General features: G+C 26.8%; 1 protein-coding gene across 1 annotated transcript; it reads right to left on the bottom strand.

The window, feature by feature from the left end:
- Nucleotides 1-536: 536 nt before the first annotated feature.
- Nucleotides 537-24,713, bottom strand: Phum_PHUM360550 (Guanylate cyclase 32E precursor, putative; the record flags this gene model as incomplete). The annotated part of the gene is made up of 14 exons (XM_002427988.1): nucleotides 537-577; nucleotides 681-839; nucleotides 918-1,080; nucleotides 1,941-2,117; nucleotides 2,199-2,276; nucleotides 5,135-5,206; nucleotides 5,283-5,412; nucleotides 8,917-8,998; nucleotides 11,371-11,503; nucleotides 12,208-12,486; nucleotides 15,836-15,980; nucleotides 18,525-18,639; nucleotides 23,630-24,025; nucleotides 24,689-24,713. The coding sequence occupies 14 exons, from the start codon at nucleotides 24,711-24,713 to the stop codon at nucleotides 537-539; spliced, it is 1,995 nt and encodes a 664-aa protein (XP_002428033.1).
- Between the last annotated feature and the right edge of the window lie 1,770 nt (nucleotides 24,714-26,483).

The raw sequence follows: 26,483 nt of genomic DNA on the forward strand, positions 1-26,483 counted from the left end.
TTTAAAAAAATTTTCGACTCGTACGAAAAAAAAATTTTTTTTTTTTGCATCGAACGTTCTCGAATTCATTATTATTATTATTTGTTTTCGTCGAGGAAAGAAATTTAAAAATAAAAATAAAATACAATAAAATCGATCGACACCCGCACGCACTCACTCACTCACTCACACGCGTGACGTTAACATATAAACAAAAAACAATATGGCGTTGTCAATTTTGAAGCGTACGTGGGTTTTTTTTAAAACTATTAAAATCAAACACGTGATAAATCTCGACACGTGCACGAAAATAAAAATAATAATAATGATAATAATAAAAATGAAATTATACGTAAATTTTTTTTTTTTAAAACTCACACACTTAAAAAACATTTTCCACTTTTTTAATAAATTATTTGTTTTGTTTTTTACGCGTAAACATTAACAAAACATTAATTTGTCGCGACATTACAAAAACAATAAAACTTTTTCTTTTTTTTAAATCGTTATAATTACGAAAGAAAGAAAGAAAAAAAAAGAAAACTTTTCCGAAATTTTCAACCGTCAATTTCACGTCCTCCATCTTTGTTTTGATCAACTACGATTAACCAATCAGAGCGCGAGTCGGATTTCGAAATGAAAATAGTACAAAAATTTAACGATAGAGGGCAGAGTATGTAATATAATTTATTTTTACTTACTTCTTGGCGACATGTTAACGTCATCTATGTAAAATGGCCCCTGTCTCGTTAACATTTCGTGTACGATTATTCCGAAAGAATAAACGTCTCCTTTTTGCGTACCTTCCGGCGGTGCATTTTCTTCCATTCTCAGAAGTTCAGGAGCCGTCCAAAGCAATCCTAAAACAAAAAAAAAATTCAAAAAACAACGATTACAAAAATTAAAACAAATCATACATACAAACAAAACAAACTCACTTTTCCAATAAGCGTGATCTCCGGGATCTAAATCTTTTGGTGCTCTTAACGAATGAAGTCCAAAATCTGAAATTTTCAATACGAATCGAGCATCGACTAAACAATTTGACGATTTTAAATTACCGTGAGATCTTATTTCTGAATTGTGTATGTACAGCATCCCCTAAAAAAAAAGGAAAAAGTTTGTCACGACAACAATAAAATCATATTGAAATTTTCTCCTTTTTAATGTATTTTTTTACGTTTTTTAATTTTTATAGCTTTTCCAACGTCTTTCCCTTTTGTACTTTCTCCCTAACCTACCTCCTCATACCTACCTTCGTTTTCTCACTGGATCCCCATCAATTTTTATTTATTATAAATTTTTATATATTTTAAACGATAATAAACTTTTATAAAAACGCATTAAAAAAAATTTTAACGTTTAATTATTACCCGAACGCTCAAATGATTTATTATTATTATTATTATTATTATTATTATTACATTAAAAATTTATTATTATTATTATTTAAAAAGCACAATTGCGTGAAACGACGAGTCAACCTTTACGAAAAACCTTTTTGTACCCCCCTCCTCCTAAACCTTTTCTCCTTCTCCCTATTTTATTATTATTATTATTATTATTATTATTATTATTATTATTATTATTATTATTATCAATATTTAACGAAAAAAAATTTTTTTTTTATCATTTTTCGATGAGAAACAAACGACGAAAAATTTTATTGAAATTTAAAAGCGTAAAAAAAAATAAAAAATTTTAAACGAATCGGAAAAAAAATGGCGCGAATCAAGTGGAAATGGTAATTTAAAAAACGAAAAAAAAATGACGTCACGTTCGTTACGTGTAAATAATAATAATAATAAAAATACGTCGTTCTTACGGATAATTAAACAACAAAAAAAAAAAAATTTTTTTTTCGTTTTAACGGTTTTTTGATTTTCCTTTGTTTCGAATCCTTTTAGTATTTCCGTTTTTGTTTTTGTCACTTGTTTTTTGTTGCACGATTTCATACTTACCCTAACGATATCTTGCATGAGACTAAATTTAAACATCCAATCGAGTTTAAATTGTTCGTTTTCCAATATGTCTTGTAAGCTACCCTTAGGACAATATTCGGTTATAAACATTATCATTGATGGAGTTATACAAGCTCCGTAAAATCTCACAAGATGATCGTGATGTATGTCTTTCATCTAAAAAACCAAAAAAAAAAAGTAAATAGAAAAAATTCAAAGGAAAATGGGTAAAAGAAAAAATTTGATTTTTCTCCTCACTCTTTTAAATTCGCAAAGAAGAGATCTGTTGAATTCGAATCTTGTTTTTTGTACATCTTTTACAGCCACTTGAATACCCTGTTAAAAAAAAATAATAATAATAATGATAAATTTAATTAAAACTCTCTCTCTTATTGTTAATAAATAAATTAACTTAGTATATATATATATTGTTATGATCCCGTACTCAATATTCACATTTTCAACTTTTTATAAACAAAAGACTGGCGACGAACTCAAATTGTTCTTCTTTAGAAGCGAAGCTTCTAAAGACTCCTTCTTTTATTTTATTTGCAAGTGTTTGCTCGAACATTCGAAACAGTTGACTGACGAAAGACCAAAGTAATATAGGCAAGCTACACAGCTTGGCGTTGGTTCATTTGATTTTTAGTCTAGCTGTAATAAGTTCTTGTTTATTAATATTAGTTTTGTGATAGTTTTAAGTGCTTGTTCATTACTTACAAAAATAAAGAACGAACCGAATATAACAATATATATATATATATATATATATATATATATATATATATATATATATATACATATATATTTTGTGTGTTAATTTACAAAAAGAAAATTGACAAAAGAAAAGTAAAAACTTTGCCACGAAAAATTTTCCCCTTTATGAAATAATTTCTATTGATTTAATCGTCGAGGATGATGATGATGATGATGATGATGATGTTCTATACACACACACGCACACGCAAAAATTAATGACTAATTGTGTACTTAATATTTTCTCTTCTTGAAAAAAAAAATTAAATGATGAAACAACTAACAAACGAAACAAACAAACAAGCGATTAAAAGTAACACTTGCTAAATTATTTTATTAACTTTTCCTTCCTTCCTTTCTTTTTCTTTATCACATTGTACCTGGGAATTTCCCTTTTTTGTTGTATGTTTTTTAGAAGTAGAAAACATGAGAAAAAATATGAAAAGAAACGAAATATTATTATTTAAAACCGCAAGAGTAAAAAAAAAAAAACAAAGTAAAACGTTACAAAATGAGCTTTGAATATATATATTTTTTCCCCTGTTTCCTCTTTTGCGGTTTTCTTTTTAACATCCGGTTTATAACATCAAAGAAATTTTTTTAATTTTTAAAAATTGTTTACATTTTTTACGTTTCTTTATTTTCTCTTCGTTTCAATTTTATAATCAAAAGAGAATCCATTTTGAAAAAAATTTTTTTTTTTTTTACTTCATGACGTCATCACACATCATCGTCGAGCGCGAGTGATGAAAAAATTTCACTCGGAGCCCGTTCGTGAAAAAATCGCTTTTTAAAATGAACTCTAAAAACGATAAAAATCCTAACCAACAACCCATCTTCTTATATTTCACAAATAATTTTTATTCTTATCTTTTTTCTCATTGGTCGAATATTAGCAAGAATTAAAATCCGAATAATTTTTAATTTCATCAGTTGATTTTAATTTGTAATTACAAATAAAAAAAAAAACCGTTAACAAAACTTTCGAATATTCTCGAACATTTAGAACATAATTCTTTATTCTTATGATAAAAAAAGCGAGGGAGGGGGTGAGGGGGTGTACGTATGAATAAAAAGTTATTATTAATAAGATATCGAAATACGAAATTTATTAATAAAAATGAATAGAGAAGAAGAAAAAGGAAATAATATTAAGGAACAATAAAATAAAATAAATTCAATAACGATAAAAGGAAAAAAAAGGAAAATTTATAAATTTATTTATTTATTATTATTATTATTATTATTATTATTATTATTATTATTATTATTATTATTATTATTATTATTATTATTATTATTATTATTATTATTATTATTATTATTATTATTATTATTATTATTATTATTATTATTATTATTATTATTATTATTATTATTATTATTATTATTATTATTATTATTATTATTATTATTATTATTATTATTATTATTATTATTATTATTATTATTATTATTATTATTATTATTATTATTATTATTATTATTATTATTATTATTATTATTATTATTATTATTATTATTATTATTATTATTATTATTATTATTATTATTATTATTATTATTATTATTATTATTATTATTATTATTATTATTATTATTATTATTATTATTATTATTATTATTATTATTATTATTATTATTATTATTATTATTATTATTATTATTATGAATATTTTCGGAGTTGAAAAAAAAAAGAAAAAAAAGATTTTTTTTTTTAAATGATCACATATTGAAAATATTTCACACACGAGACATTTCCAGGATTTTAACGTGATCATCATCATCCTCACCATCATCATTCTTATTATTATTATTATTATTATTTATTTTTTTCCAAGAAAATAAAATCGAATTATTACGTGATGGCCGCCAACAGCCGATATCAAATCAAAAAAAAAAAAAAATATATATATACATGCGTATCTTTTTTTCCCTCATATCTCCTCATATTTATTCCTTTTTAATTTAAATTATTTTTCAAAGGAAAAAAGGAAAAAAAAATAAGGGAAAAATAAAAGCATAAAATTACATTTTTTAATAATGGCGATCGTTCGTACGAAAAAAATAAAATAAAATGTGTGTTTAATGAAGTAGAACCTTTTTATTAAAAAAAAAAAAATTTATGTATATATTTATTTACTTTCTCTTTCTCTCTCTCCTCCCTCTCTTATTTATGTCCGTTCTTCCATAATAAAATTCTAGTAATTTTTTTTTCAAACCGTTTCCTTCCCCCCTCCCCAAATTCCCATTAACGTTATAGAAAAAAGAAAAAAACTTTTTTTTTTTCTTTCGATCCATTGATTGTAAATAAAAAAATTTAATTAATTTTTTTTATAAACCAAAAAAAATAAATAAACAAATAAACTCTCATTCGAATCGATCGATCGATCGATAAGTGTGTAGAATAAAAAAAGCGGGAAAAAATTTAAACTTACTTTGTATATGGCTCGACGTATAAAAATTTGTTTTCCTTCGTAATTGCTTATACCTCCATACGACACGACGGTCTGAAAAAAAAAAAAAAATTTTAATAATAATAATAATTAATAATTAATCGATCGATATATAGTTCGAATCACTCACCAATTGACTACCTCTTCTACCCATGTTGAGAATTATGCTTCCTTGTCCTCTTTTTTCATTTGGAAAAACCAATTCGTCGATCGATATTTTCCATGTCATGGACGCTATTTCCGCTTCCAATTTGTAATGTCTGAAATATAATAATAATAATAATAAAATGGATAATTATCAAAATTGTGTCAGTCTCGGATTTCTTTAAACCGTATCGGTTTCCGTTTAATTTTTTTCATTTAATTTTTTGAAAAATTTTCGAAACGAGCGGCCATTTTTATATAGTTTTTCTTTTTTTGTTGTCGATTGTTGTCAAAAATTTTTTTTTTTTTTTAGTGAAAATTTGAAAATTCAAAGGCCAAAGTTTATGTAAATATAATAATCATTTTAAATAAACGTTGAGTATTCATGCGCTTCAGAATTATTATTATTATTATTACATTCTCCGTAAACAAACAAAGAGACAAACAAACAAGGGAACGAACAAAATGTCGACAATTTTAAAAAAAAAAGGTGAGCGAATAAATAATTAATTAAATTAAAATCCTTTTTTCGAATTGCGAGAATTATTATTATTTATGAAAAAAAAAAAGAAAAAAAAAAACTCGCGTGGATAATAATAACAATAATAATAATGATGATGATAAAAAATGGGAAATGAGACGAAATTTTTTTTTTTTCTGGCGCCGGTTACGTTTTTGTAAAGTGTTTCGTAACAATCAATCATTAAAATGTTTCTCACGAACAATTTGAAATGAGATTCCGAAGCGGAAAAACACTTCTATAATAATAATAATAATAATAATAATAATAATAATAATAAAAATCGCAGTACGATTTGATTTTGATAAAATGACGTCACATCAATCATTTAAAAACAAATCAATCAATTAAACGTTAATATTTTAACCGCGATTCTTCTACGGCCACTTCTCTTCTTCTTTTTCTTCTTCCACGGTCACTTTTCTTCTTCTTCTTCTGCTTCCACTACTACTTTTTTCAATCAGTAGTGAATTCCAGTCTTTTTGAAGAAAAAAAAAACGAATCGTATTTTTATCGAGACCGTCTCCCCACTTAATAATTTCGTTAAAATTCCCAATTAAAATTTAAAAAATTGCGGAAGTTGGGTAGGTGGGATAGGGGGCGAGGAAGGGAGGGAGAAGATGAGAAAAAGGAAATTTTTTTTCTTAACGTCGCTCCCTTAATCGTTTTTCAAAACTTTTTTTTAATCCGCCGTAAAAAAAATTAAAAAAATAAATTTTTTTTTTTTTAAATTTAAAATGGCGGATATTAAAAATTTATCCGTAACGGATTTACATTTTTCCCCTTACCACGTTTTTTATTAAAAAAAAGGGAAGAGGGAGAGGGGAGGAAACGTCTTTCCAGGTATTAAAAAAAAATTGAAAAAAAAAATGAAAGAAAACTTTGATTTCTTTTCGTTTTTTTTTTTTATTCACGATGTTGGGTATTTTATTTTCGAAAAAAAAAAAAAAAACGATATGCGGCGCGACAGAATTCCTGCTGCTGAGGCGCCTACGATATATATCCCGTTAAATATATTTAAAAAAAAAAGAAAAGAAAAAGAAAAAGGAAAAACATTAGTGACAAATTGCTTTGACAATGTATGAGCCTAACAATAAATTATATCGTGTAACCGTTTCCGAGCTTTGATATAAAATTCAATAAATTACTATACCATAAGAAGAAAAAAAAAGAAATAATAATAATAATAATAATGATGATGTTCATAATAATCGTAAAAGGATTTTAAAAGGAAAGAAAGGAAAAAAAAATACATAAATACAGTCGCAGACGAATAAAAAAAAAAAAAAAAAACGACCACAAATAAAAAGTTCAAAAGAAAAAACAAAAACTCGACGACATTGAAAATTCACATAAAAACCCAAACATTTTCCATTTAATCGTATTCGTACGAAACGAAATAGAGAGAGAGAGAGAGAGAGAGAGAGAGAGAGAGAGAGAGAGAGAGAGAGAGAGAGAGAGAGAGAGAGAAACAACGTCGCAATTGAAAAACATAAAAAAATTGAAAACATTTTTAATATGGGAATTAAATAAAAAAAAGGTGAGAATAATTTTTTTTATGTTTTATGCTTTTGTTATCAGTGGGGAGAGGGGAAAAGGAGAAGGGGGGTAAAAGTATAAATCTAACGTTATGACATCATAAAAAAAATTAATTTAAATGATAATTACTTATGTTGGCAAAATAGAGCGAGAAAGATGAACGGGGAGAAAGAGAGAGAATGATTAATAAAAAAATGACGACGAATTTTATTCAAACAGACAAATTTAATCAAAAAAAAAAAAAAACAAAAAGGGGGTGAAGGGAGGGGAGGAGTGAGGGAGGAGGAGGAGGAAAGAAATTTTCTGGAAAAAAAATTTCAAAAAAAAAATGAAAAATTTAAAAGGATGAAATGTAAACGTGGTTAACTGATTCTAATAAATAAAATCAAAAGCTTTTCTCTCTCTCCCTCTCTCTCTTTCTCTCATGTCTAAACGCGTTATGGATCCTATTTATTTAAAAAAAAAATTCTCTTCATTCATTCATTTCCCTCCCCCGCCCCCTCTCTCTTTTTCTTTCTGTTGGAAATAAAAATGAAAATAAAAATAAAACGATAGAATTTTTTTCAGCATTTTTCCCAAAAGAAAATTTATTGGAACGAAACCACTCCCCCCTTCCCCGCCGTAAGATTTCCCACGATAAAAAAATCGATTAATAATGTAATAACAACAACAACAGCATAATAATAATAATAATAATAATAATAATAATAATAATAATAATAATAATAATAATTCGCCATTTAATTTTTATACTTTTTTTTTTTTTTTTAATGTCTCGACGAGACTAATGAAATTATTTTAAAAATTTTTATACAAAAGAACAAAAAAAATACATCCTGGATTATTCTAGAACAATCGTTTGGATTTAATAAACACGTCGTGTCACTAGTACAATAAAATTTTAAACGAAACATTTAGTGAAAAAAATTAAATTATGTATTACAATAGAGAGAGAGAGAGAGAGACAGAATCATTTCAACAATTTTTTTTTGTTTGAAAAAACAATTGTTTGATAACCTTATCATCCTGTAAATTTTTGTTAAAAAGCTTAACCTTTAACCCATAATAAAATTTAAATGAAAGGTCAAAGTTACTCATCATACAACCTTAAATAACTTTTTAAAAAAAAAAATGGCGTCGTTTGTTTTATTATACAACCGTATAAATCGATAGAAAAATATTTTTTTTTCTCTCCTCATCTCATTTTCCACGAAAATCTCATCATCATCATCATCATCATGTCTCTCCCTCTCCCTCTCTCTCTCTCTTATTTATTTCTATAAAGCACGTTCGTACTTCAACATTTTCCCGGATAAAAAAAAAAATTACATACGTATGTATGTATTCTAATGATTACGCCATTTTTTTTTCTCTTTTTTTCGCATTAAACACGTTCGTGTGAGAACGTGCGGAAGTGCGTGCGTGTTTACGAGTAAAACGTATTACATTTTATCGATATATATATACATATATATATATATATTTATTTATTCTTTTCAAAACTCGTAATCGAAATAAATAAAATTTACAAAAAGAAAAAAAAAAGAAAATATACACTCACCTGAACAAAATTACGGAAACGATGATAACGATGACAACTAAAGTGCTTAATATAATGCTTAGAATTGCGTATTCGGGCATCGCTGTAAAAAAAAAAAAATCATTAGTTATATCCTCTTCCTCTTCCCCTCCCCCTCCCCTCCCATCCAATCGAAAAGTGGAAAAAAAATTATTATTATTATTATTATTATTATAAAATAAATTATTGGTAAGTACGTTAAGTATAAAAAAACCCGGAAACGTTAAACGAAAACAAAACGAAGGAACAAACAAACAATTTTTATTATTATTATTATTGTTTACTTTTTAAATAACGCTGTAAAATGCCTTTGGGAAATTAATTTAATAAAAAAAAATATAATAATAATAATGATAATTTTTTTCCGGTACGATTTAAAAAGATTTTTTTTTTTATTAGGGGGAGCGAGGGGGGAGAGGGGAAAGGAAGGAAAAAAGGGGAGGGTAAAAATATTGAAAATATATAAAAAAAACCCACATTAAAATCGAAAATTAACCGACACAACACAACAATAACAAACAAACAAAGAAAGAAATATTAAATAATCCATTAATAATTTTTATTACCTAAATAATACTTATTAATTATTATTATTATTAGTATTAGTATTATTAGTATTATTATTAATTTCAATTGAAATGGAAACAAAATAATAAAATTTTTTACTATTAGTTATATGGATTTATTGATTTTATATATCAAAATCATTTTTCACTTAAAATTTTTTTTTTTTTTTCCAATAAAAATAATTTTTCCATTTTCAACTTTCTCCCCCCCTCTCTTTCACTCCCCCCTCTCTCTCACTCCCTTCTCACTCTTTCTTTTTTTACTTTCTCGTAAAATTTTTTTTATTATTCTTATAAAGATTTTAAAAATAAAAACAAGTAGTTGTCGTCATCATCATCATCATCATCATCATCATCATTATCATCATCGTCGTCGTCGTCAGTGATTCGATCGTAATTTTTACGATTTTTCGCAATAAAAAAAAAAAAAAAAAAAAAAACAAAATTCAATTTATTTATTAATTTTTTTTCTATAATTTAAATTAGTTACTAATACGTAAATCAATAATAATAATAATAATAATAATAATAATAATAATAATATTAATAATAACAATAAAACCTATTCATAAACAATAATTATCGTAATAAAAAATTAAATTTAAAATATTATTATAGGTAAAGATACGAAAGAATTCGACCAATCAGAAAATTACAATTTTTCTTTACGTTGAGAAGAATAAATTCGGATCGTAAGAAAGTCAGTTTCTTTCACGTTTAACATATAGAAAAATATTCGCATTTAAAATTTATACTTTAACTTCATTCTTTTAATTAATTTAACTCATTGGTATCTTTTTCCTTTTAAACTTTTCTCTCTTTTTCCTTTTAACGCATTTTCTCTTTCTCTCTCTTTATTTCTTTCATTTCCTTCCTATTTCGTATGATTTTACAGTTTTTCTTTAAAAAAGTTTTAAAAAAACGATTTTAAATTTTGGGCAAAACTCAAGAGGAAGATACTAATAATATTTATAATAAAAACAAATTTGAATGAGAAAATTAAAAAACCGCCAAAGGGATTTTTATTTTATTTTGTATACGGTACTAATAATAATAATAATAAAACCTCTAAAATATAAAATCCGGATATAGAAAAAAAAATGCACAAAAATGAAAAAATAATTTAATTAAGTACGGGCAAAAAAGGTTTCAGATAAAAATTTTCAAGGAGAAAAAAAAAAAAATTTTGGAAATTAAATTTTATCCGTCAATTGCAAATTTCTAAATAAAAGAAAATTATCCTTACGTAAAGTAATTTAATAATAATAATAATTTTCTTTAAAGGAAAATAAAAAGTTCGTAACAATCCAATTAAAATGAACAAAATGATTATAAAGGAGATGCGACGTCATTAAAAAACTCATACGATTCGATGACATAACAAAAAAAATTAATATAAATTATTAATTGAATCCCCATCCCTCCTCCACCCTCTCCCCCTTCCCCTCTTTTTCTCATTATTTGTGTCATTAATTAATATGTCATCAATTTATTTATCAGTTCGTCTCGTCAACTTTTTTTTTTTTTAAAATTTTTTTCCCTAACTTTTTACATAATAAAAGTTTTTTCAATTGAAAACGTAAAAAATATTAGATGACGATAATAATAATAATAATAATAATAATAATAATAATAATAATAATAATAATAATAATAATAATAATAATAATAATAATAATAATAATTGTAAAATATGACAAAAAAGTTTTTAACGAAGAAGAGGTGTGTAAAATGGGATCAAAGGGTAATGTCCGAAGAGAGAAACGAGGTAGATAGAGAAATAAAGAGAGAGAAATAGAAAGAGGAAAACAGAAAGAGAAAGAAAGAGAGAAAGAGGATAAAAGAGAGAGAGAGAGAGAGAGATACTTACTCTGACACAGAGATCCATCGAATCCACATTTGGGTGTATCGGGGGGTGGATGCTCTCTATCCGCAGCCCAATGAATTTTTTTTCCTTTGACCGTTTGTAACGTTCTCGTTGCTCCTATATAATTGGCGACAATCTAAAAAACAATAATAATAATAATATTACATATGTGTATGGTTTTGTGGGGCGACCCCCGGAAAATTTTAAAGATAGCACCAACGAAATTCGTGCAATTATCCCTAAGGAATCGGGCAGAAACCTGGAATGAATGTTTAAAAACACCGACAAGTATTTAGAACCTAATCGTGTTCAAAATTGATAATAATAATAATAATAATAATAATAAAACGGTTTAGCACGTACGCAATAAAGAGGATTGTTCTTGTTTTTTAATGAATTTAATTATACGTAAGTGCAAAGCTGCCAAGGTTGGAAAAAAAAATTATTTTCTTTTTTTTTTTAATTGTTACATTTGTTAAAAATTCGCGGATCACTTCTGGAATCGATCGAGACGATTTTACAGTCGAATTGATCATTTATCAAATGTAAAATGATAAAAAAAAATCTTGAATTTTTAATTGGAAAAAAAGGGAGAAGGGGGCAGGGGGTAGGAAAAAATCTTTGAAAAAAAAAAGAAAATCAAATATCAAAAACGGAAGTTATCTATTTTTTTTTTTAATTTTTTTCTTTTAAATTTAAAACGTTTTAAGGTTATTAAAAGGTCAAAGTTCATTTTTTTACTGAGTCGTTCTTGGTTTTTTATTATCGTAATGGAGGATCTCTCACGTCCCGCGAGATAAGAAGGAAAAAAAACTGTTAAGACAGGAAATTGAAACGTACCTCAAATCTATTAGTTTCCGGATTCATGTCTAAAAGTGAATAATCGGCAAATCTATCACCGTTTCCATCTATGTGAACATCGCCGGTGATTCCTTTGAACGTTCTATTCCACATACGTCTCGTTATATCGTTTCCATTGACCTCTGACCCACCTTCTCTTATTGATTCGTTAAGTGCAAGTGAATAAAGTATGACGGCATCGTAAAAAGCCGTTATAAAAGTCGATACGGAATCATCACCAAAACTATAATTGTAATTTTTTTCTGCTAATTCTTTCACCTGAAAACAATTTTTTTTTTACGTCAAAAAAAAACATTTTTTTTCCGTACGACGACGTGTCAATAATCGATATTTATCATGGCATCAACAGAGTAATTATTATTTAAAAAAATTATAAAACGTTTATCCGATTTTCGATGAACGTGGAAGTAAAACCGCAAAAAAAAACATTTTTTTAAAAAAAATTTTCATCCGACGCAAATTAAAAAATTTTAAATGGGGGCGGGGGCGAAAAAAAGAAGAGGAAAAAACAATTAGCAACCCATAAAATTACGAGGGAGTTATGACGTGGTTTTTAAATTATTTAAAACCACGACATAACGACGCGAAAAATTATCGCAAACCATTTTAATATAAAATTTTAATATAAAAAAAAAATTATAAACGTGGCAGAAACTGTTGTAAAAAATTATTATTACTATTATTTTAATTAATTAATTCCACTTTTTTTTTCCTTTGTTCCTTTTTTAAAAAAAATAATAAATAATAATAATAAAATTTTCTTTTTATTTATTTATTTTTTTCATACGTCATTAAGTTTAAACTAAAAAAAACTTTCCGCATTTATTTTATTATTATTTTTTTTTTTGATGCATTTTTATTACTTTTCTTTTCAACTCTCTCTTTTACTTTCATTTTCTTTCTTTTTCATTTTTTTCTTTGTTTAAATTTTATTATCCAGAATAAGACAAAAAAAAAAAAAAACAAGATGCATTTTATACGGTTAATATTTCTAAAAGAAAACAATACAATTATATGTATAAATTTTTTACAAACAAAAAATAATCGAATGTGATTGGTCAAATTAAAAATTGATCCTCTCTTCTCATTGGTCGAATTGTTTTCCTCCTCCTTCCCTCTTTTGGTTTTTCCCCCATTCCACTTGTCATTTAAAAAAATTTTTTTCCGCCATATTTAATTATGTTTAATTAAATGTTTAAATACGTAAAACTTATAAAATTTTTAAATCATTTAAAATCGATTTGAAATTTCTTTTTTTTTTTTTTTACTAACGACGACGACATTTTTTTTTTTTTTAATGACAAAAAATTCACATGAAATTAAAAACGTCATTTATTTAATTGTAGCAATTTAATCGTTTTTCAATTAAATCTTTAATAAAAAATCCTTTTTTTTTATTTTTATCAGTTTTCCTTTTTTCCTTTTATTCAAGCTTTCCTTTGAAAAATTAATTTTAATAAAAAAAAAACTTTTTTTTTTTTTTTTTGTTTTAAACGAAATCCTATAAGTAAATAAATTAAATAATTTTTTTTTTTTTCATTTTTAAGTTGGCGAACCTGAAATACTTGACAATTTTTTTATGAAAAAGGGTTTTCATTTTTTTGGAAAGAAAATTTTTTTATTTTTCTCAGATAGCAAAATTTTTTTATTTTTTTAATCGAAAATTTTCTCGCTTCGAATGATTAAAAACGGGAAAGGGGAGGGGGTCGAAATTACGTAATACGAGGTGAAAGAAGGGAGGGGAAAAATATTATTATTATGATTTTATTACAACCGATATAATTTTTTACTCGAGAGTTTGAAATATTTGAAAAAAATTTGAAAACTTTTTGACCTACTCATCTTTGTTTTTAAATTTTCCAATTTTTTTTTTTTCGAAATAACCTCAGAATAATAATAATAATAATGAAAAGCACGCATAATTGGTTATGACGTGGAAAATTGAAGTTTGAAACAGAAGCGTTTATAACAGCTGAACAAGACCAGGCATTATGAGAAGGTATTCCTCAAAGTCCATTAAGATGATATGTGCCAAACTTGCCAATCGCAGTCAGAAACAATCGATCATTTAATTTCCGGTTGTTCGATATTGGCAAAAGATGAATACTTAGAAAGGCACAATAAAATCTGTAAACATCTCTATTAGAATATCTGCCGTTGAATAAGGAATGGATCGATTACCCAAGGAGTGGTACAACCACATTCCAAGCCCGGTTACGACAGTAGGCCCATGCACAGTTCTGTACGACCAACGAATTTACACTGACAGAACTGTGCCAGCTAACAAACCGGATATCATACTCAGGCATAATGCGGAAAAATGGTTTAAATTAATTTAAGAATCCGTACCGATAGAAAAAAAAACACCAGACAGTCAACAGAAGCGGTAAAAAGGCTGAAAAATACAAGGATGTGGGGATTGAAGACAGAAACTATTCATCGTGGAAGCAGCACTGGGAGCTATACGACATTCAATGAAAGGAAATAAAAGAAGAAACCGTACAGGAAGTAGAACAGCCGGCATTTTCCGACAGCACCACCGATATTCGAGCAATTATTCCAAAGGGATCAATAACCTGGAATCCTACAAGTGTAATGTCGTGTTCGAAAGCGATAATAATAATAATAATAATAATAATAATAAATTAAAACCTCGTTAAATAATTGTTGAAAACGACGACTCATTTTCTTTTTTTCAATTTGATTATTATTATTCAGATTTGGTAAATTGTAAAAAGAACCGCAAAAACAAATTTAAATTATTGTTTCGATAATAACTTTTATAACGATAATCGAATAAAATCGATACGGCGGAAACGAGAATATAACCATTCCGTTAAAAAAAAAAAAATTCATTATTACATTTATTAGGAAAATTTAAATGAAGTTTTTAAAAAAAAAAGAAAATAATAATAATAATAATAATAATAATAATAATAATAATAATTCGATTACTGATGAAAATCTCGAGTAAAAAACTTTTTTTTTTTATTAATACGAAAAAAACGTATTTAACTTTTTTATAAAAAAAAAACTTCTAGAAATTTCCGTAAATCATTCGTTTTTCTCTCGTTCTCCCTCTCTCTTTCTCTCTTTCTCTCTCTTCTCCTTTTTTAAAATTTTATTAATTTAAAACGGATAAATTTTACGTCATTAAAATAAAAAAAAAACGTTAAATTTTTTTTTTTTTATGAATGCGAATGCGTACGTTTCACTTCCGGTTTTCTTTTCCGTCGTTACTCATTACGTGACGAATTTTTACAAAGTACGATAATTAATAAAATATTTACTTAATTTTCTCGACTGTCGTTTCGACTTTTTTTTTTTTTCAAAGAGAAAATGGATTTATTTTTAACTTACGCACGAAAACGCACGAAAACGCACGCACGAACGCGTTCGTACACATCACGCATTTTTTTTATTAAAATTATTTTTAAAAAAAAGGAAATTTAAGTCGAAAATTATTATTATTTATATATTTCCTGTCGATATTTAAAAAAAAAATTAAATTAGTCATCAGCCTTCTGCCACTTTTTTTTTCTTTTAAAAGCTGTATAAATAATAATAATAATAATGATATTAAAGTATTTAAAAAATGTTTTTTTACCTCTTTTGAAAATTGTTCGTATTCCGTGTTTTCCGGTGTCATGGCCGTAACCGTAAGCAGTGCCGTATACGCTTTTTTAGCTCTTTCATTTCTTTCGTGCGTATCGTTTTTATTAAACCACGGTGTGTAACTGTCGTTGTTCATGCTGTAAATAACAAACAAACAAACAAAAAAACGACTAATAATAATAGTAATAATAATATTAATGCGACGTCGTGCGTGTTGCTTTCAGGAAAAGGAGAGGAAAACCTAAAACATTGATGAAAGATTCGAATGTGATGTGGTAAAGCGTTATGGATGAGAAAGTGTATACGGAAATGAAAAGAGAGAAACGGGAATAAGAGGGATAAGGGGAGGAGGAGGGGAGGAAGGGGGTAGGAAGGAAACGAAAATTTTACTTGGAATAATAATATAAAAAAAGTATAAAAGTCAATATTTTTTTATAAGATTAAACTTATAACTCAAAAAAAAAAATAAATAAATTTCACTTTTCGAAATGTAGTTAGGATTTTTTCTTCTTCTGCCACGATGAAAAATACGAATAATTTTTTTCTTAATATGGTATGGGTAAATGAAAAAAAAAATTTTTTTTTTTTTTTGTACGAATTCAAAATAAATTCTTTTTTTAAAATCCGAGTAATAAAACCATATGAGAAAAAATTTATTTATTTTAACGTGTAAGTAGAATATTCCGACTTTTTTTTTCGAGAGTGGGGGGAACGAAAAGAAAAAAAAAATCTTCTAATCGATAGATTCGAACACGTGTCGTTAATTCGTCGATTCATGCCTTAAACCACTGCGCTACTGGAAAAAGGATTTAATTATATACAAAATTAATTATCGCTAATTGTAAATTGATGTAATAATAAAGTCGTGGAATTAGACGTAAAAATAAATTGATAATTTTCACCGGTGAACCTTTTTTTTTTGTTTTATGCTTCTGACACGATTTTTCTTTAAACACGTCAAATAAAATTTAAAAAAAAAAATTTTTTTTTATTGAAATTTTTTTTTCAAGATGTGAGAAAACGTTTTAAGAGACAGTTACGAGAAAAAATTTTTTAATTTATTTTATTTAAAAAAGAAAAAAAAGAAATTAATTAAATTGAAAAAAAATGTTGAGAAAAACGTTTAATAATAAAATTTAAAGTTAAAGTTACATTTTTTTTTTTTTCTATTCACGCCACGCCTCTTTGACTCTTAAAATTAAAAAAAAAAAATTTATATATTACGTGGAAGGAAATGAGTGGTTAAAGAATCAAATGATTTAAAAAACACGTTTCCATTTTGGGAATGATTTGATTTTTTTTTTCACATTTATTTCCGGTTTTAATATTTATTTGATGATGGTGATGATGAATATGAAGAATTTATATCGAATAAATAAACAAAGGAATGACGTGGCACAAGAATAACAAAAATTATTTTAATAAACGCTAAATTAATGAATTCATACTCTAATGTGGTATTTTAAAAAAATTTTTTTAAAAGTAATAAATATGAAGAGGTAGAAAGAAAGAGAGATGCTAAAGGAAGATAGAGAAAAGGGAGAGAGAGAGAGACAGAGACATGGAATAAAAGGTAAAAAGAGAGAGACAGAGACACAGAAAAGACAGTTAGAGAAAGAGAGAGAGTCTGAGACGTGGAAAAAAAAGGTAGAGGCAGAGAGAAAGAGACAGAGAGTTGGAAAGGAAGGTATAGGGAGAAGAGAAGAGAGACAGAGAGAGATAATAAGAAAAGAAAAAGTGAAAAGAGAGAGAGATGGGGGCAAAGGGGAGGGGCAAAAGTCAAAGAAAAAAAAAATTGAAAATAAATTTTGAATAATTTTAATTTATAAGAAAAGCATAAAATCATCCAATTTTTTAAAAAGTCGTAAGTATTTGATTTTTCCACCATTTTTTTTGTTTTTTTAACGTGGAAGAAGAAATGTTGTTTTTACAAGAAAACTTTTTGAAAACTTTTCCCCGAATTATGTTTTTTTTTCATGCTCAGATGTTTGATTCGATGTAAATAAAAAAAAAAAAATTTTAACAAAGTTTAAAAAAATATTTAAAATGGAAGAGATGAAAAGGGGGGCTTCGTGGAGGAGCGTTCGAGATTGAGCCTTAAGCAGATTTAAAAGAATTTTAAACGCGTTCTACGACTACGTTTTTTTTCCATGCCAGAAAAATTCCAAAAAAAAAAAAAAACAATTGGGAAGCCATTTTATTTTAACAAAGGTTTGTTTAGAAAAAAAAAAAAAAAAAAAAAAAAAAAAAAGGAAAAAGGAAATAATGGAAACAGGAAAAAGGAGTGTTAAGGCGATTCATTAATCAAATGTAAAACAAAAAAAAAAATTTTTTTAAATAAAAACAATCGATTGTCCACTAATGAGACCATTTCAAAATGTCTACCTTTCCCTGTGTAAATATGCGTGTGCGTGTGCGTGAGAGAGAAAGAAATAAAGAGAAAAAAATAAAAAATAAAAGAAAATTATAATTATTTTGAAAACAGAGGCATCTTTTGACTATTTATAAAACTAAAATTAATCAAACTAATTTTTTCCTAATCATTTTTCTCTCGTGGATTACGTTCGTTATTTTTTTCAGATGTGAATAAAAAAAAAATTTATTAAATTTAAATAAAATCCGTGAATGAAAAATACGAGGTCAAAAGGTCAAATAAATAAATAAAAAAAATGTCGTTTTACCTGTTGAGAAGTTCGATGTTAAAAAAAACATATTCTCCGCTGTCGACCATGAGCAATTCTTCTGCGGCCAGTAAAATTTCTCTCACCGTATGAGGATTTGCACAAACGACAACAACTGCAAATAAATAAATAATAATAATAATAATTATTTAATCGATAACATTATCGGTGATTTTCCAGAGAGAGAGAAAAAATATCGATTGATTTTTTAAATATTAACAAAAAATGGGAAACACGATAAGGAGGAAAATCATCAAACGATAATTATAAATTAAATTAAATTGATACCGTTTAAATAATTTTGTAATTTATATTACAAAAAAGAAAAAGGTTTTTAAACTCAATAAGGAAAATTCGAAAGAGAGAGAGGGAGAATCAACTCTTGACAGAAGAACCCAATTGAAAACAAATATTATATTAGGTATTCAATTTATTAAATTTCATCAACGTTAATTATAATTATAATTATTATTATTATTATTACTTAAATTAAATTATTTTATACTATATCTTTATAAAACCATAATTCATTTGCAAATGAATAAAACGGAAACCATATTTTCTAATCATTAAAACAACACCAAAATTATCATCGTCACCATCATCACCGTCGTCGCCATTTTCCCTTTAAATGAATTGCAAGTTGCATAAACAACATTATCAAGGCGTATTAAGTGAATTTTTAGTTGAAAAAAAATTCCACCCCCCCACTACTCCTCCACAACTTCTCAACCCCTTTTTCCTTTTTCTTTAAATTTTATTATTTGCAAAAAACAAAAACCGGGAAAAGCAGAAAATAATAATAATAATAAAACGACGTTTATATCGTTGCGAAAAAATACAAGGAAAAAAAAAAAACAAAATTTTCAAAATTTCTTCTTACGCTTTAAAATTCAAAATTTTTCCTTTTAATAATTTTACCACCCCCCGCCACCACCACCATCATCATCATCATCATTCGTACAAGATTTTGAATCGTGCTGAAAAATTATATATTTTTAATGGGAATACAAAAAAAAAAAAAATTTATTTCTTTTTATTAATAAAAAACAATGAAAAAATAAACAAACGTAAGAAAATACAATGGAAAATTTTGTTTTTTCGGGAAGAGGGGGGGGAAGAAAAGAAAAGAAAAACGGGAAAGAGTAGAAAGAAAAAAATGAAAATTTTTTAAAACAAACGAATAATAATAATATTAAAAATTGAAAATAAATAAAAACTTTTTTTTCATTAGAATTCGAATCCGTTCCCGGATTTTTTTTATACGTTTGTGAATATTTTCCAGGAATAAATCCGAAGCATCCTTTTATTTGATAATGCTTTGTTTGTTGGGAGGATCCTGAAGGAAAACGACGACTGACATACAACAGGAAAATCATTTAAAAATTTAATAAATAGAAAAACAAAGAAAAGAATTATACTTATGTATAACGAATAAAAAATAAAAAAAATAATTTTATTTATTTTTTCATTCGTTTTTCCTTTTTTTTCCATTTTTTCCTTTTTCCGTATCGACTCGACGAGTTTTTTTTTTTCAAAGGATTCCTCATAAACCTTCTTTCGCGTTTTTTTTTTTTTTTTCATTTCTTCGAACTCTTTCAAACAAAATTTTTATTATTAAAAACTACAAATAATTATTACAATTTCATAAGATCGATATATAATTATTATTATTATTACATCGAATCCCTATTTATACATTCGATTAAATCGCATCGTTTTATCACATTCGATAATAATAATAATAAATCAAATGTAAAAATTAAAAACCAAATTAAAATAAAATAACAAAATGTCGTCGCAGAAGAGAAAAAAAAATCAAAAAAAATTTTACCGCATTTAACGTCGACACATTTTCTCGTAATGTTAAAAAATAATTATTATTATTTATTTGAATGTAGTAATAGTAGTGGTAGTTGTACGACATGCAAAACAAACAATCATACCAAACAACAAACTCACCATTTCGATTTCCGAAAACTTTTTGTTAAAGAGACCATCAATCAGGAAGGCACCAGCAGCAGCAACAGTAAAAAAAAAAAAAAAAAAAAAAAAAAAAAGAGGAAAATAAACAATGAATCGAATAATAATAAGAAAATTAACTAAGGTAAGAAAACAACAATACAATAACGAATAACAAAAACAAACGAACGAACAAACAAACAAACGAACGAACAAACAAACGAACGAACAAACGAAGAATTAAACGAAAAATTGTAAACAATGCGAAATCGTTGTTACAAACAGTCAAATCAACGAAAATTTTTTTCTTTTCTTTTTTGTAAACCTTTCTTATTTGGTTAAAAAAAAAAAAAAATAAATAATAATAATAATAATAAACACACGAATAAGCGGGTAAAATTGGAAAGAGAAAAAAAAGTTTTCCAGAAAGTTCCATACCCGCATTTTTATTCGTTTTACTCGTAGTCGAATCGAAAAACCGACAAAAAATCATCATTATCATTATTATTATTATTATTTAATCATTTATAACCGATTAAAAAAAAAAACAATTTTAGAAAATGTTCTTATCAACGTTATCACGATCGACAAAAACTTTTATCAGGGAGAAAAAAAAAAAAACGGAAATGACGTTAAAAATATTTGTTTATAAAAGGTTTAATAGAAATTCGTGTCGGAACGACGCCATTTTGAATTTTCCGACAAATACAAATTTAAATAGAAAAGGGTAGGTAGATAGGTAGGGGTAAAGAAAGAAAGAAAAAAAATATTAACTGCGTAAAAAAAAAAAAAACGTGTAATTTATTTCAAAAAACTGGGTTGTATCGCGACGTGTCATCAACCTTCGGGAAAAAATAATAATAATAATAATAATAACAAACGAGTACCGACAACTCATGTGTCTGTTTGCGTGTTGTACTACACACGTATCGTACACGTAATATAGATCATGTTCTGAAAAAAACATGTCAAGGTTTTTTTTTTTTTATAACGCGACGATCGACACAACAACAACAACAACAACCGACAAACGGACAACAACCGAGCCATGCGAATATCATTCATGCTGGTTAGGTAACCTTGAAAATTTTTTCTTTTCACCGAAAAAAATTAATTGACTTAAATAACCGATAAAAAAAACTCTAATTAAATTTATTTTTATTTATTCTTCTTCCACTTTTTTTTTTAAAGTACTATACCACGTGATTATTATTTAAAAACTAATTATCATCATTATTATTCAAATAATTTTTTTAATCGTCTCGTTTTGCTCTTCTTTTGTTACATGTTATTACATCGATCGACCGCCGCCATTTTTTTGCAAAATCATCCACGAAACTCCGCATTAAGATATTTAATTAGAAATCCCAAAAACGGAAATTGACGAATCGCATGGGCGGAAAAAGTTGAGGAAAAACCACAACAATTAAATTATCATTTAATTATATACTTTTTTTTTTTTTTAAAACGATTTGAAATTCGTTACATGATAATTATTATTATTATTCACAATATGAATAAATTACAAAAAGAACGATTTTATTTAAAGACTATTATTTATTTATTTATTTATTTATTTAATTTGTTTAAAAAAAAACATTCAAATAAAATTTAAACAAAAAAGAATCCATTGAATAGAAATTGTTTAAAAAAAAAAAAAAAAACGAATCCACGTTTAAAAAGCGCAAAACGAGGAAAATGTAAGAAAAAAGAAAATGAAAACCTTTTCTTTTTTTTGAAAACGAAAAAAATATGTAATAATAATAATAATAATAATATTTATGAAAAGAAAAGAATAAATAAAGGAATCAAAATAAACGATATTAAAATTCAAAGGAAACAAGGAGGAAGGAGGGAGGGGAGGGAAGGAAAGGAAAGGGAAGGGGGAAGTTTTTTTTTATATATATTTTTAAGTGAAATTAAAATTCGAATAATTGTTTTCTTTTTTAATAAAAATTTTTTTTTTTCAACTCTTTTCTTTTCTCATCGGAAGTAAGAAGAAAAAAAAAAAAGAGTGAAAGACGTGAAGGTGAATAAACGAAAGGAGGGGAAAACGAATAGAAGGGGAAAAATAAAAGGAGGGAAAGAAAAAATGAAAGTAAAAAAAAAGAAAGAAAAAAGAAGATAAGGTAAGTCGAACGTAAGAAAAAGAGAATAAAAAAGGGGAAGCGAAAGAAAAAAAAGTGGCGGAGCGAAAAATTAGAATATGTAAAGGTGATGGGTTAAAAAAATAGGGGAAAAAAAGGGAGGGGGAAATAAAACGTTACTCGTACTCGAAAGGAGGGGGAAGAAGAAGAGAGAGAGGGAAGGGGAAAACTCACCAATTTTTTTTTTTTTTTTCTAAAAGAAAATTTTACATTAATTTTACGAGAAAAAAAAATCCCGCGTTCTGATTGGTTGATCGTTCGGACGATCGTTTAAAAATAAAAATCAGAAAAGGATTCGAAAAATCGCGTCATGTTGAAAACAAAAAAAAATAAAATTTAATAAAAAAAACGATTTAAAAATTTATTCCTTAGGGAACGTGTAAAATCCTGGAAGGGATATTAAATAAACTCGTCGTCGTCGTGCGTGTTAGTGATAATAATAATAATAGTACAACGACAACGTGTCGTGTTCCCATCTTATTCTGGCCACTCGTTAAGGGCTTAAGTGCAGAAATTCATTTATTTATTTATGATTTATCTAATGTCACGATCTCTTCATTGATTTGGGAAAAAGGGTTACAAATACCTGATTCATCCCTTAGCCAATAAACACTTGCACAAGTGTTGACAGATGATTAGTCAATGGATCGATTGTGTGGATGTAAATGTAAATTAGTTGCTCTCAAAACTATAGACTCAATCTAGTCAGTTGATTCGTCAGTCAGGGTCTAGTGAGTTGGTCCGTCTGATTGGGTCTAGTTGGTTGGTCCGTCAGGGTCAGTTATAGTCTGGAGTCACTCGTTCAGTCCGTCAGAGACATCAGCAAGTACATCCGTAGGTGGATCTAATAGCATTGATTTCTACTTTCACTTGAATCATACATGACGCTCTACTATCTAAACAATTACAACCGGAAATGGTACATCTGGGACAGAAGAAGCGATTTTCCCATTGACATAAAAAAATCATAATAAAACAAACAAATGTTTTACTTACTTCTTGAATTTTTAGCAACGGTTTGTAAAAGTTCTTTTATTTGATTGTAGGTAAATGTATTTTGATTAAAACTTCTATGAACGGGAGTCTCGTTGAGTGCGGAATAAACGGCGGCCATTGTAAAATGACATATTGAATTTCCAAGGGGTCCTTCTTTTCCATGATTGTGATATAACAATCCGGCAACTTTCCAACCGTAATTTTCTAATATGTGTCTCAACGCTTCACCGACGAGGGTATACGATCCCATCATGCGTGTAAGAGTGTGAAAATTAAACGTTTTATGTCGAAACGGATTCGCTTGTGCGCCAGCCGTTAATACGGGGATTCCCCATGTTGCCGAATATCTGGCAACTGGAGCTATGACGTAATCGCATACTGGACCTAAGAAAGCATCTGGAAAAATTTTTTCGTTTTTTTTTTTCGTTTCTTTTTTAATTTTTTTTTTTTTAACTTGTCTCGAACTCCGGAACGAATGATTGATTGATTGATTGAAACTCGTTTTAATATCGAAATGTAATAATTTTTTCCAGTTTATACAAATTCCTTCGAGCGTAATAAAATATTGGGAGATAATGATAAAAACAAACAAAACAAGATTTTATCAAATTCAAAACAAACAAATAAACAAACAAAACGTTTTTTTTTCTTTTGAATGTCGGATTTGACGTCGTCTGGAAAAAGCAAAATTAAAATTTTTCATTTTATCTTTTATCTTTTAACGCATGATAAGACAACTGGAGAAGAAGAAAAAAAAAAAATTTAAAATGCGAACGTCAAAAAAATTGGAAAATACGATGAAAAACGATTTAAAGAAAAAATAATTTTTTTTTTTGTTTGTTTGTTTGTTTGTACGGCAAAAACAAAACAGAAAATCAAAATCACCAGTTTTTTTTTCCAGCGGCAAATAATCCTATTAAACCTTGAATTCCAGAAAATAAAAAAGGAAAAATGTTTGTAAACTGTAAAAATTTTTTAAAAATTTCCAGAAATCCAGAAAATCAAAGGAAAAAAAAACGACTTGTTAATAATTAAAAATCCTTTTTTTTGTTTGTTAACCTGTTGCCATTATTTCCTTTGTCATTTTTATTCTTTTTCCTTGTAATAATAATAATAATAATAATAATAATAATAATAATAATAATAATAATAATAATAATAAAAAGCCAACGGCCATAGCGTGCTGGTCACACCGGTTCCCGTACGATCACCGAAGTTAAGCAGCATCGGGCGTGGTGCAAACTTGGATGGGTGACCGTCTGAGAACGCCACGTGCTGTTGGCTTAAAAGAGCAAAAAAAAAATGAGAACAAGACAAAGTAAAAACCAAAAAACAAATCTTGTTCTACTGTCGACCTGAGGCAGCTCGACGAGAACGTGAATTTCACTGCTTCTGACCCTGGCCACTCCAAAGATGTTAGTCACCGGAGCCCAGTTCAGGAGACAAATCGTTCCCATCGAAAAAGACGGACTCAGGAAGACCTTCAAGAATTGATGTGGTGCTATCTTATAATAAGTGGCACCACCGAAATTCGAGTATTTGTCCCTAAGGAATCGGGTAGAAACCTCGGATAAATACTTAAAAACTCCGACAAGCAGCCTTGTCGTGTTTAATGGTGGATAATAATAATAATAATAATAATAATAATAATAATAATAAGAAAAATAACTTTGATTTGAAAATAAATTTTGCTTTTTTCTTTTTTTTTGGAATTTTCTTGATACATTTTCCATTCGTGTTCCTACATTACCTTGCTTTATTTCTACAGCCACGTTTTTTTTTTTTTATGACGAATCATATTTTGTTTTTCCTTTATTATTATTATTATCATTATTTTTTAAATTAATTTTTGACAATGTTTTTTTCCGTGATAAAAAAATATTTTGTAAATGTCATTCATCATTCCTGGAAAATTTATATTCAGTCCGAATTTTGTCCAGAATATTTTTACAATGGCTACGTCGACATCGTGACAGAAAAACACAACAAACAAAAACAAAACCGGATGTTTGTCATCAGCGAAAGGAGAAACGAATTCGGAAAAAAAAGGAAAATTCCAAAATATTCTTTCCGGTCGAAATCGTGAAAAAATCACGACCACGGAAAAAATTTAAAAAATTTTCGTTAGAACGATCACGTGATTCTTTCAATCATTAGAAAAAAATTTTTCGGAAATTCCAGAAAAAAAAAAATCTAACCGGAAATCACCGGGAAAAATTATTTATTAATATTACACCGTCTCGATAATTCCTGGACATATTTCTCTCTTAAAAAAATTCCTGGATAAAATTTCAATATAATTGTTTCCAAATGCGGAAAATTTTATTGTTATCACGAAAAATAATAATAATAATAATAATACTCAAGTACGTTCGATTAATTGTCTTTCTTTTTTTTTCCCCTTCTTATCCAGAATCCGATTATTTATCCACAAATATAAATAATTTCCTTTTTTAAAAAAAAATCGAAACTTATAAAATTTTGCAAATAAATTTTTTTGTTGTTTATCGTCCCGCAAACGAATGAATGAATGAATGAATGAATGAATGAGGAAATGAATGAAAGAGAATTGATATCCGAACGTTTCATTATTTCATTTATTATTCTATGGAAAATAAAATTTTAAATGAAAACCGTGTCATTTTCAGTTGTTTTTTTTTTCAATTAAAAAAAAGGCTTTTGGGGGTCGGAAGTGAGAAGAGGGGTGATAAAAAGGTTCGGAAAAAACCTTTCGGAAGAGATTTAAATAAAAAACGGAAGTGATTTAAATAAGAATTTTTTTTAACGAGATTGATAATCCAAAAGGAAATGAAAATTATTGATAATAATCGAAAGGAAAATAAAAAAATTATTT

This window comes from Pediculus humanus, genomic scaffold (assembly GCF_000006295.1).
Source record: "Pediculus humanus corporis 1103172107775 genomic scaffold, whole genome shotgun sequence".
Taxonomy (NCBI): domain Eukaryota; kingdom Metazoa; phylum Arthropoda; class Insecta; order Psocodea; family Pediculidae; genus Pediculus; species Pediculus humanus.